A 14,198-nucleotide genomic window follows, 5' to 3' on the forward strand; every position below is an offset into this window, starting at 1 on the left:
ACATATATTACTTCTTCATTTACGTTTACAGTGCAGATTGATAGGAAAATAGTGCAGAGTCCTCCATTATATAAAAAACAACAGTCCAACTAAATTTCAGAAATATGCCAAAATTGGACAGAATTCAACTCACAACCAACTGATGAGAGGAATGTGTGGGTCAAAGCAAAACAACAGAGCGGTAAGTTACTATGTAGAGCAGCTCTAAACTGCCAAGAGCTACTCATACAGAAGTCCCTAGGCAGCAGCAGGTTATAAGCCTATACATAAACTGCTATGGCTACAAGTATTCCATTTATTTGAAATAGAACATTCTCATCATATTATTTTTCAAGTGTCCATTTATATCAAATTATTTACTACCTTAACAGGCCTTTGGTTTGATTCCTACTCCAGTCATATTTGTCTTTTTTTTTTTTTTCCCCTCCTATGCTGATAAAACTTTTCATCCATCTTAAGCACATCTGGTCTGTCCTTTCTGTTTTCTATAAGGAAAGTTAACCATTTCCTCTATTTTTATTCCACTCGCTCTGTTGCCATTTCATAAAGCTTCAGCTTCTGTTACTTCTTCATACATTCTCCTGTTCGGTCTTTACTCCAATTGCATTCACTCTTCTCCATCAAGAGAACCATCAAGGAAAGGATATTATACAAAAGGTATAAACTGTCAGCAGAAGGGTGGGAGATGTTATTAGTTTGTCTTTGGGTCAGAGACCACAGAGAACAAGCCTGTGCCAGGGTAGGTCACATATCTTTCCAATAAAAGCTCAGCAGTGACAGAAGAAAACACCAGTTCAGTCTTTGTGGATAGAAAAAGGGACATAAGTGCTATTTAAGGAAATGTTAGAGTCAAGGCTCCTTGGCTTAAGAGAGCTTTTAAGTCGGAGGCCAGAGAGTGCAGAAGGATGTTCTCAGGCACACCAAAAAAGAATCATACCATTAACTAAAAAAAAAAATTTCAGATGGAATATAGGGAGCCCACATTTGTCCAAGAATAAACAGTTATCACTTGGCAAAAACAGTACTGCAGAACTGTTTGAAAACTATAAACACTATCTGTCACAGCACAGTAAGCAAGGCAAGTAGCAACAAAATCTGCAGTTAAAACAATCTGACAGCTTTTACTACCGCTCTCTACTTTCATTTGATGAATTGGAAAAATCACAACAAAATGCTCTCGGATGCCTTTTTTTTTGCCTAATGCTATACTCGATGGATTCAGGTACTGACTTTTAAAGATAATTTTAAAATGTTTAATAAATGTTTTCCTCATAAGATTTTAAGCCTCACATTCTAGATTCTGAAATTTTACATGGAAATCAAATCGATACAAGAGGAGAGTCTGCCACATACCCACATTATGTAAATTTCCTGGTTTTATACGGTTTGGTAAGGGTACCAAAAGAAATGGTAAGACATTTGGACTTTGTCCCAAAAAATACTGCTATGGGGTTGTGGGTGAGGGAGAGATACTGTACAAAAACTATACTAACTTGATTTTAATCCATTTAATTAGCAGACCTAAAATGTTCTTAATGCAGAAATATCAGATTGTAGAATCTTTCTAAAAAAAGAGTTCTAAAGCAACCCATATGCTTGGTTTAAGGCAATTTATTATCTTTACCAACAGCATAGGAGGCCATAAGTCACTGCGGATCAAACATCCCATGAATGTTTGGGCCCTTTATATAATAACTAAGGTTGGAAATTACTTGCTTACAAACACCACGTGCACCTTCTAAGAAAGCTCTATGTATTTTAACCCAGCCAAATTCCAGATGTTATTTCCACAAAGTAAGTGCATGTTCAGACACTGCCACTGCTTGAACAAGCAATGAAATCCTGGAAAGCCAGTGAACCTTAGAGGACTTTGCATTTTATGGCAAAAATTGATGATCACCGTTCCGAGGCAGCTAATTACTTAGCAAAAGAACCTGAGCTCTCAGAGCACTGTTGGAAAGAAGCATGAAAATATTCTCTTTTATCTACCCAAGGCTTGTATCAGACAGGAAGACAGAGATAATATTGCTGCCAATACTAGTCTCACCAACTTAAGAGTACACAATAACACACAGCTCCGCTCTTCTCTTCAAAACAGATGCTACAAAAGAAAAGGATTCCAAAAAGACTATGAGAATGATCCGATATCTGGAAAGAATGTCTGTTTAGTCTTTTGACAAGAATCTTCCTCATTTGTCAAGACGACAAAAGAAAGTCTTGATCACACTATATAAACACCTACAAAGGATGATTTTTGCAGATTCTTTAAATTTAGTTAAAGGCATGAAGTGATTTGTGTAGTTTTGTTGCTTCTGGCATTTCTTATCCTGGAGTGCCTGACTTGGCATTCTTAAATCGTTGCTTTATTATATTTGTTTTATTCAGTGTGCAACACACTATGAAAGACCAATGCCATACACATCATGGAAGAAATACCCATCAAGGGTCAGAGAGTGCAGATATCCTCTCTGCAAGTGACAAAACGAAACTCTGGAATGATACAGTACAGGAAATATCATTCTACATTAGTTTTGCTCTTATAGCTTTTCCTCAGTACCCACGAGGTCACTCTCAAAACAGGATGCAGGATCAGATAAACCTTCAATTTCACCCTTGAAAGGTGTTCTTGTGTTATTTGTGCTAAATACATTATATGCTGAGTCATCTTTTCAGAAAGTACAAATTCAGGAGATGTAATTCTAAAGGCACATTCCATAGATAATTCACAAAAAGAAAACAAGCATTAAATCTGGTATCTATGGACAACAACTAATTCAATGTTTACAGTAAGTCTTGCAAAGCCTTTATACAGATAAAATAGTACTACAGCTGGGTAAAGAAACAATTACATAAAAATAGACAAAGAAGAGACAGAGGTTTCGAAAACACCTATACTTTCTCATCTTTTGGCAACTATGGGGGTGGGGGAGGAGCAACATTAAAAATATTTCTCAGAGCTGATGTCTTCAGAAATTCAAAGGGACTGACAAACATCTGGTAACTATTGATGCAGTGTAATCTTCTTCCTTGCCTATTTTGGAAACATTTGCTCTTCTAAACGCCAATATTTTAAATGTACTTGAAGTTAAAGAGGAACATTCTTTGCCCATTTTTATATAGTAAGTGTGATTTAATTAATTAAAACAGAAAGTTTAATATTAATGCAGTTCTTCAGAGCTAAACATGAACGTGAAATCATTACAGAATTGAGAAAGCTGAAAACCAAATGATCTTAAGTACCATCTGGGAAGGTTTGTATCTATTCAGCGTCCCAATGGGTGTTTAGTTAAAGAAAGCAAAATGCAAGCCTATAAAAAAAGGAGTTTTACTTGGGCAGAGTATTATCTTATTTCTCAAAAAAGAAAAGAACTTAGTAATGTGTTGATAAGAAAATTATGGTCTTAAAGATAACCTCAAAAAGAGAGGTTGCAGTGGAAAACTTTAAGTTTTCAAAAGTGTTTTCTCTGTGTCTTTTATACTAAAAACTTATGAAAGCACAAGCTACTAAAAACTGGCATAAACAATAAAGAAAAGCACACTTAGATCTTCTGCTCAAAATTCATTTCCATTACAGTGCCTAAAAGACAGGAGAAAAGAACATCCCTCAGTATCATAAGGGAATAAAGTTCTCCACTAAAGCCAACAAAAGAACATTCCTGTAATTATTTTCAGTAGACAGATAAAACCTTTAAACCTTTATAGATGATAAAGCAGAAAAAAGTCAACCTCAGCTACTGAAATTCTTCATCAGGAGGACTACTCCTTCTGCAAATGAGAAGACATTCGGAGAAGTTCTTCCCATTCTTGCTGACTGCAACCTTCAAGTTGTCCATCATCACCAATACCAAACATCTGTCCTAAAAGGCTAATTCATTCTGGTGGTTTATTATTCACTAAGTATGCACCTCAACTGTGCTAGAGAAAAGTAAATTAAAAACCTCAAAGTAATCAAACTTTCTTGGACTGTGTAGTAATTGATTACTTATCTTGTCATCTCCTCAAGGTGATCAAGAAACCAGAGCAGGAACTCATCTTCGCATTGTGATTTTAACAGTCTCTTAGGATACCAGATACAATTCATTCCAATTCTATGAAAAATTGTATCTTACTTGCAGAAAGTCTTTGGGGAAAAAAAAAAATCATATACTTCTAGTTCAAATCTGTCTTTCTGGAGTCTACTGGCTTCAATACTTATCAAAAAGACAAGTAACTTCTCTGCAACTCAGTCTTGACTTACAAGCAAGGAAGCTGTGACAAATCATCATTAGCACTATAAAGCAAAAGGTAAGAATGACATATTCACATTGCCTACAGATGAGAAAAAGGATGCCTACAATTAAGGGCAAGCACCAAATGCTGGACAATAAGGAAATGGGATAAATTATTTAGGACAATGTGGTACTGGCTAATTAGAAGTAGAGAAAAATGGTTTGCAATGTCAAGAGCGCCATTTCACTAGCAAAGAAACACAGAGTTGCCAAATAGTCATTTCATACCAAAAAAATAAATAAAACAAACACTAAAATCAAGATAATAGTTTATTCACCATCACAGAATCTATGTTGAACTTCTGCTAAAAAACACCCTGAGCCAACAGCTGGTATCAAGCATGAATGAAAAAAATGCTTTTTGTGCAGGCCAAACAGACACTCAATTTTTGCTAATCTTAACCTACTCTTGATCAGATGCAGCCAAAGGCTGCATATACCCCTAGCCAATACAATACTACCATTATCACAAAGGCAATAGATTAAAACATACCATGGTTATTAATCAATTCCACCTTGCCACGCAGCTAGAGTTGAGCTTGTTCTAACTACATTCAGAGTAATTTTACATCCCTGCCATGGCCATCATAACATATAGTTCAGTCAAATGCACCATATTTTGTCAGTGACATACAAGTCATTGTGATACCAGAATAAAATAGGAATGGGAACCATCTGATTGATGGTCATCAGGCACCAGTGTTCTGCTGTTGGGCAGACATCCAGTAGGGAAAAAAAAAAAAAAGACAGGAAAGCAATGGAAAGCGAACTGTAAGGATAGCCTGCGTGGATACACAGACCTTGCAGGAAATGTTATACAGGTTGTCTTGAACAGATGTATTGCAACATGTTTCCCTAACATTTGTATTTCAGAAGATACAAGTTGATGCCAAATTTCAAGAGAGTTAAAAGCAGTATTTCTGCTTTGTTTGGCAAGAAAAAAAGAATCTATTTAAAAAACTGGCAAAGGAGAAAACAGAGATGATGAGAGAATCGTAAAATTTGGGGGAGGAGGGTTGTGGATATAAAGACACTTGCATTACAGTTTCCTGAATTGGAATACTTCCCATTACAGAAAACTCAATATAAAGGAGGTGATAATGTTTTTGAAGATTTTTACTACACACGAACATGCAAGGAACCATAAGTATATAATTTTTATGCTTTGGTGGTCATACATCTACCACCATACTCAAAAAAAACCCTGTGTTTTGTGCAGTTTTTTTAATCTCTAACTTAAATGGGACTTTACCAAGTTGACTTGATTAAAGATCTAATTTTAGCCTAACCGAGCCAGGATGGACAGTATCAACATATGCTGCCACTTCATCTGACGAAAGACACAGAAGTAAGATATCACTGCAAAACTCGTGAGCTTAAATCAAAGCCGTTTCTAAAAAGCCTTCCATTCCAAGCCAACAAGCCACCTTCACAAACACTAGTATTTGCAGAAACTCTCCACAGTAGATCCCTTCAGGGAAAGGAAATCAGGCATCAAGCAAGCCAAATCAACTTAACTGTCTCTTTCCCACCCAGGTCAAATTAGCTAGAGACTTACCAGAAGTAAGCAAAAGACTGTTTTCCTTAAAACATTAAGGTCAGTAAGTTAAGCATGTGGAATAGCATCAAAACCAAGCCCACTAAATTTGCCTGGTTTTGCATGTGCATTATGATACACTAACTACATATTTTCACTCTTCTTCCACCGGACCCTTTGTTCATCAGACATGGTTGCCAAACTATTAATACAAAACTATTTAATAGTTACTTCCACTGTGAAGCCAAATTATTCACCATGTAAGCCAATCATTTATTCACTGCGCACCATTCACACCCTTCTCAGAACATAAATATTCTGGAGCACTTGATTTTGCAACAATAATGTTCTTTAAACTTTTGCATACAATTTTAGTTTCCATAAAGAATCCAGAACAAGATGATTCCATCATGTGGAATAACTGACAAGCAACATTAAAAAGCAGCATAGAATCCTTGCTTCTAGAGCAAGGATTTACCCCTGTAAAGACTGAAAGGATATGCCAGTGAAATTATATAGCTATTTCTTAATATACACACTACTGCAACTGAGACTTGAGAATGAGGAAAAAAAAAACGCATAGTACAGTTCTTCATCTATTGTAAGAAGTACTTGAAAAGAGAGAATCACCATCTGAATATGCAAGTATACATCTAGTTTTTAGAAGCTAGGTTACAGTGACTTCCCAATCTATAGGTTAGCTAAAAACCTAACAATCATACTTAATATAATACAGACTAGAAAAAAGTTAGAGTGATTCAAGTTGTATTATTTCTAGCATGTAATTTATATTTTATTTTAAAATTAATTTCAATTCCTTGATAAAATAACTATGGTAGTGAAGGAAAAGAGCATTGTATCGATGCAGACATTTGTCTGTGTTGCACTCTTACGTAAAGGAATGACATAAGACATCCACAAAAATAGATATAAAAAAAAATCAAAATGGACAGGTTTATTCTGAGAAGACCTATTTCAATCCGATATGCATATGAATAAATCAGTTCACCCACACACTATCCTTCAACAAGGAGAAACTTATACCTATATCTACCCCTAAGGCCTTCCACAGAAATACAATAATTCAGTTTTGGTTTAAAATTCAACTATTAAATCTCATTATGTAAGATACCATTTTTAAACATATTTCTAAAACAAAGTAACAGCTTTAGGTCTCTCATACAGTGCTCAATTCAGGCAAAACTTTGTTTCCAATTATACTACCTCCTGGGCCTTCTGACGCAATGAGGACTGGTGAAATCTAAGTTTCAAAACAAGAAAACATTAATTCCCCAAGCCCAGGAGCAAGAAGAGTTTTATCTACTGTTTATCATACCTTCTACACTGCCAGGTTTCTTCCCTAACATAGTAATTTGTTATTCTATTTTAAGTGACAAATGAGCACAGGAAAAAAAAGCATATCGGAATTTCTATCCCATCTACATGATCAATGGTCTCTTTTTGTAATAGATATTTTTCTTTAAAACAACAAATCTCTAACAAGAGATCTGTGTGCACTGCTAACTGAAACTGGGCTGTATCACCTACAGCAAGTCCTACAAAAGCAGCCCAACAAAAATTGCAACAGACCAAAAAGCGTGCTTGCTGTTCACAGCTGAGCAAACACTGCAGACAGCCCGTGTTCACTGCTGGTTCCTCGATTCAGCCAGGGAGAAGACTGAGCTCTTTCCCATGGGTTGTGAACAGTCCAACATCCCACAGAGCATTTAAAACAAACAACAGAAAGTGAGCTGGCTTCATTTTTTGGTTTTGCTTTAGCTCACTTCTAATGCTTTGTTCATTCCTATCTCTCCATTGCATAGACCTTAGTATGGTATCCTAAAAGAAAAAGAAAAAAGTCAGTAAATATTGCTATGAAGTTAGAGATTGTTTCAGGGGTTGTTTATTTTGGGGTTTGGTTTCCTCTGATCACTTAATATCTTTTCCCTTCCGTCTGGACAGTAGCCCATTTATATCTATTGCCAAGTTCTTGAGAACCACGCAACTAGGTTTTATTCATACCACAAAACCATAATCCCCTTCATTCAGTCATACTGGTTAGGTGTCCTTGTTCGTCAGACAGACTTAGTCACAAGAAATAATGGACAAGAATAGGCTGTAGCTCACCAACCTTACCATGCTACTCTGAGCATAAACTGAATTAAAAAGGCCTTGGGAGGTTGTTGGGTCCTCCAGCCTAGACTGTAAGCAATCCATTTTCCACAGAAGCCGTGTCCACTCTACTGCATTAAAATACATGTGCTTATTTTTTATTACAGTTTACAGGATAGCTTCATGTCAGCAGGTAATAATCTTAGCCACTTAATATTTCAATGTATTAGAACACTCACACCATGCCATTATGAAGAGAATTCTAATGGACACCACAGTGCCAGTCAGTATGACTGCAACATCACAGGCCACTGTCAGGAATGTACCTAGGGTACAATGTTTAATTTTAGAAAATTTAATAATGTGAATTGCAAGTTAAATATGTGGTGTCAACAATTTCTTGTGACCTCCACCAGCAGCTATTTTTACTTAACTTGAGTTAGGATAGTGACTTGACTGCAATATAATATGGGATGGTCTAAATACTGCATTTATTTTTAAAGAAACATCAGTAAAATTGCTTCAATGGGCCTTAAATATAAAGAAATGATTAAACAAGGCGCTGCCATCTTGACTGTACTGTTTATTCAGGATCTGAGACATGTATCCCTGAGATATATACTTCCCAATTTAAAACAAAAAAAGAAAAAAAAAAATCAAGCTTCCACCATTGAAAAATAGTTCCATTAAGTCACATTAAATGCTTTAGTGCCACTCGCAAGGATTACTCTAAAGGCTTATTAGTCTCACTTTCACACATATAATGTGGAATTACTTCAGGAGAGCCCCAATGAGCATGCTTCAAAGCATTTTACTTCATGACAGAATAAGATCATTATATGACCTGCCCCTTTCACCTTTCCAAAATTTGATTTGTATGTATTCTTCAGTATTCACAAGGCATCAAGAAGACTATAGATCTTTTAAGTCTTTATTCATACTTCTTGGCTCTAATCATCATACCAGCCAGTACAAAGATGGTAGGCAACAGAGTACCCTGCTTTGGGAAGATGGGTTTTTATTATTCTGTTTGTTTTCAGAATGTAATTTACCAATAGGAAAACAGCATATGTAGAGTTAGACAGAACATGCATGCCTGTATGAACACTACATTTAACAACAAAAACATTACATTGACTTTCATAAGTCAGTTTAAGCACCTAACAAACCTAACCAACGAGCCTGGATTAAATACCATCAGAAGTCTGAGCTTGAGTCAGACCTAAAGCCTATATAAAGTTCTGGAAATACCACAGATAAAAACTGCAGAGCAAAAAGATGTATTCTGCTTAACATTCCACTGTCAGTGTCTTTAAAAAAAGAACCCTGACAGAAAAATCACTAAACTCGGGTAACAGTTTTTAGCAGTCTCCTCTGAAGAAAAAAAAAAAAGATAAATTGGAGTGGAGGGAGGAATGTAATGCTAAGAAAGAAATAAATTAATTACTGAGATGTGCCAGGATACAGGTACATCCAAAATACAAGATACTTATGCATGAATAGAAAGAAAAATAGACTTTTCAGTGTCTTTTCTACTCATCAATGCAATCACGACAAAGAAAAACACCCTTATATATGTTTGTTTCATGCCATACAAGTTACAAATTATGTTTGGAAAAACAGGCGGGGAAAAAGTGAGTATCAGTGTGCTTCAGAAATTATTATCTTTTGCTGTCCCCTAGTGGCACTGTAACTTGTTTCACAAAATTGGTCAAAGAATATTTTCAACTGTAGGCTTCATAGGCTACAGAACAGAAGGCATCAATAGGAATTAAAAGCCAGAAGCAAGTTTTGCAGACAATTGCTACAAGTAGCCCTTATTTACTTAGAATTTTTGAAACTAATACACACAGCAAAACACTGTGAACTAGTATTTTAAATTACAGACTTTGCTAACAGATTGTGTAACAAAAATATAGCAAAAAAAAAATGTATGGGCATGGCCATGATATTGTCAGTATTTTAGAAATTCTGTTACTGAACTAGTTAAGACTTTAAATAAATACTTTAAAATGCAGTTGGAAGAAACAGTTTCCAACCACTCCAATCGTAGCATACCATTCAAGTTAAAAAAAAGAAAAAAAAAAATCAAGATATGCCAATTCTACTACAAAGTAAAAGCATTACTGGACAACACCCAGATTTTCTTGGTCTTACTTTACCATAAATCAAAAACGCAGGAGTTGCAATTTATGTTCTTCAGTAGGATGAAATGCAAGTGAAATGCTACTTAGCAAACATGGTGGTCTTATCCACTTAAAAATCAATCATTGTCTTTCATCTTAGATAAGGTTTTGCAAAACTGTAAAACAGATGTGGGAACACATCTACGATTGTTAGTCAAAGGTTTTTCAACCCCATCCCTAAAATAATTTCTCTCTTGACTTTTGTATTTACTTTTGTATCACAAAATAATTTGATTTCAAAAGTAAACAGTATTTGGCAACCCAGTTTTAATTACAGTTTAACACAGTCTCTTAATTAGCTATTTAATTTTGCTTTCATTCCATGCAATTATACACTCTCATAACCCCTGAAAATTTGTAATTATCTCTAACCTCATTAATGAGGACTACTAAACTGCAGTTCAGTTCATTTTTATAAAGTTTCTAGAAGAAACACGAGCTTCTCGTATTAACTGTAGCTATTGAAAACAAGTGACATTTCCTACTCAACACTTACGAGTTCACCGAGAAGTACATTCTCAATTATCCACATCTAAAACTGCATTAGCATAAGTACACAGTATTTATTTAAAACTATTAGACCTCCCCCTTGTTTTATTTTCAAAGATTTACTTCATGTTGTTGACTAAACAAATCACTTTCCAGGACTGCTTTACTTTAAGGACAGAGAGAGCCCCTATGTTTCCCCAAAGTGAAAGCCCAGTGTAGGCAGAACCTTCCTTGATCTTTATATCAGATTAAGAGACAGAAAATACCCATAAAGCTTTTCCTACAGAAGGAATTTGCTTTCAATATCAGTCACCACCCTGCCAGCTCAAACAACTTGCTCAGATGTACTCCCAATTTCAGTAAGGTCTGGCTACTGAAAAATTCACATAAAGGGAAATGCAAACGACAGCCCGGTGAAGCAAGGGGCAGGTATCCAGCACCGCCAACAGCCTACAGGACAGACTCTCTGCCCCAATTTTCTGCCTAAATCTGTCCCTGAAGCAATCACAGAAGGCTGCATTTAAGAGGCTGCGGAAGACAGACCCTTAAGGTTGCAAGGCTGTCACTCATCAGAGTGACATTTTATTAAAAGCATTGTGGAAAAGGAGCATTATTTGTCTTTACGGAGCTGCTTCCCCTTTCTAAACCTACTTAAAATCGCTCTCCTCAGGATCTAATGAGAATTGGGACAAGGCTGAGGATTTTAACTCCAGGGAGGTGTTTTACCTCAGTGACACAGCTCGGGAAGAGCTCAACAAGCCTCCCAGAAACTGCCAATTAAACAGTGCCAAATATATTGTTTTCCCTTCCACAATGACAGTATGCTATAAAGACAAAATTACAAGCCTTCTGTGGAGGCCACACAGGATTAAAGGAAAAAAAAAAAAACAACAAACCAGAATTCTAACTAAGCCGACACACTTTTCTCTCAATTGGGATGCATGAGATTACATCAAGATTTTAATTTAGCCAAACAGTACATGTTTTATCTAATTATATATAACATTCACTGATGTTGTTCATAGACAGTTTTTTCCCAAAATAATTTAAAAATTTATTCTAACAGGTAGATAGGAAAATGGAGAACACAGGACAGAATGGGGCAGAAGCATTACCAATTACCATGAAAACATGGCTAGAACTTCCGCATTCTGAACGAGGGCTGGAAGTACGCACTCCCATTATTACAGTCACCAAAATTTAATGCCATCTGATCCAGAAAGACAGATTTCAAACTCCTGTACCGCAGAGTGCTGAAGTCCTATTCCAAGAAACTGTTCTGTCATTAGTTTTGACTTCCGCCTATATTGCAACAAAGACGGTAAAACCCTACTACAAACAAATTAAACAAATTAAATTATGTACAAGATATAATACCAGGTCTTGCATTTTGTCCCTCAGATAACTGCGTAAAGTTTTTGATCTACTGAATTATACAAAATAACAACTCCCGTTTCTCTTAAAAATCTACTTCAGAGATCAAGGACAAGGTTTGCAATAGTATATCTGGGTAACTCCCTTCTGTCATAAAGGCTTAGCCACAAATATTTTAACTAAAGCTATCCCTAAGAATATAATTCTACAAAAGACTTAGAAAATTAAAAATTTAACCTGTAATCAACATTATTTGATTCCTTCCACCCCAAATTAAAATCAGGAAGAAATATTTCCATTCTTTTGAAGAGTCTTCAATGACACAAAGAAATTGGATTCACAGTCTGAACCCTTATTTATCTATAAAAGGTGGTGGCAAAACTAGCTTTTCCACCCACAAACATGCTCAACTCAGCCTTTGAGGTAAGCCCGCCAAGCGCAAAAGGAGATTTTTGCTTCCTCACTGTTAATCTTCCTTGATCAGATTAAACAACTGGGCCTATTTTTTCTGTCTCCTGTAAGAAGTCTCTGAAGCTCATTAAGAAATGACTAAGTCACACCATTACTCCTAAGAAATCAACCATCTTTTGGTGATAACAGCCCTTTTTCTTTCCAATTTCTATCTTGATTTTTTCAAGTGAGTCTTTAGCCAGTTATCTGTCCCTACAGAGATCTAGTTTCAAACATTAAAATGTTAATGAAAAGTGAAAACAAACCTGGCTGTTCTTCCCACTCTGTGGATGTATGTGTTTGCATCTTCTGGACAATCAAACTGAATGACCCAGTTCACTGCTGGAAAATCTGTGTAAAGAAAAAAAAATATGCCAAAATTTAAGCTCACTGTACTCAAAATGCTCCTATTCAAGAGCAACATATTATTTTGGAGCATTAATTCTTGTAAGAACCATCATTTAGACCAATTTACAGACATTGAGTGCAACCTCTGAAATAAAAATAAAATTAATTGCATATATTAGCATATCATAAACAATCATCCTCTTCATCAAAGAAAGCTAAAATTAATGGTGTCTTCACTTGCTAAATTATGACAGTACACTGAATGGAACATAATTTCACACTTGACAAGAACAGACATGCTTTGTGTCACACAGACGATAAAAACACCACTACACTTAATAATTAAATAACAATATCTGACCCACTTTTTCACCTCCAGTATCAGTATCCTACACCACTGGAGTTTGAAGTTAGCTGTGGCGGGACAGCACTACTTCAGCTGTCTACATGCAGAAATATCATAGTCCCTCTCAAAGATGGGAGGGGGGTGACCAAGACTGACAAAGAAGTCAACATTGAATGTGAATGATATTATTCACAGGCATTTTCTAACTGCTGTACTTCACCTGGCAGCAGCATGCTTTGCATTTGAGTAAGTTTGTGTTACTTCCTGACCAAGTCTGTAGCTACACTGTATTCCACAATTATACCTACACTCTAAACCCAACCAACCATACCCACATTAGATCCTCTCTAGTGAGATCTCAGGAGTGTAGAAAGTATGATAAACAGTTTTCATTTCTGCCTTCAGGTTTTAGAGCACCTTCCTTCTTTTGTAGCATACTGACAAAACCTTTCATTTTGGACAACAGAGTTTGCTATCTGAAAGAAAAACGACTAGACTCCTGAAAACAGTCTTGTGTCATACCTAAATGCCTCCAAGTACTTAAAGTCCAAAGTATCCACTGAAAATATAAAGAAGTAAATCATAATTCAGCAGGTAATGACCAGAGGAAAGAAACTCAAGCCAAAATAGGTCCTATAAATATTCTTGCTTTTTCCCTCATCTATTTTTCTGCCTCCTTAAGAATACAGTCCTATAGTGCCATTCATGGTTCAGACATTAAAATTTCTTCAGGTTTCTGTTTCCACACCCTGGTAGGTTAGTAATTTTTCATATCTTTTGGAATAACCGACAGGATATAGGCACATCAGAAATACTTAAAACTGCTGAAATCTTGCCTGAAGGCATGTAGCAAGCAAATACATCACTATTTCCATTTTCTCTCATTCCAGATATTTGTCGCAAAACATGGCTGGAAAAACCAGATTGTCTACAGACTTTAAATAAATAAATAAACAAACAAACAAATTACAGCTTTCCACTGACTACCTCACTAACAAATGCCATTACAAAACTAGTGACAACATAATCCTTCTGGGACAAAAAGAAAAAATAAGCACAAGTCAAGTGGGCCTTTTTAGTAAAGAAAT

At 35.9% G+C, this 14,198-nt stretch overlaps 1 protein-coding gene across 1 annotated transcript in view; it reads right to left on the reverse strand.

Annotated features, from left to right (window-relative positions):
- Nucleotides 1-14,198, reverse strand: part of DDX10 (DEAD-box helicase 10) — a 199,064-nt gene that overhangs the window by 169,614 nt on the left and 15,252 nt on the right. Inside the window, exon 9 of the mRNA XM_075713234.1 lies at nucleotides 12,683-12,767. Within this exon, the coding sequence (XP_075569349.1) occupies nucleotides 12,683-12,767 (85 nt within the window). The remainder of the gene's footprint in view (nucleotides 1-12,682; nucleotides 12,768-14,198) is intronic.

This window comes from Pelecanus crispus, chromosome 1, assembly GCF_030463565.1.
Source record: "Pelecanus crispus isolate bPelCri1 chromosome 1, bPelCri1.pri, whole genome shotgun sequence".
In the NCBI taxonomy this organism is placed as follows: Eukaryota; Metazoa; Chordata; class Aves; order Pelecaniformes; family Pelecanidae; genus Pelecanus; species Pelecanus crispus.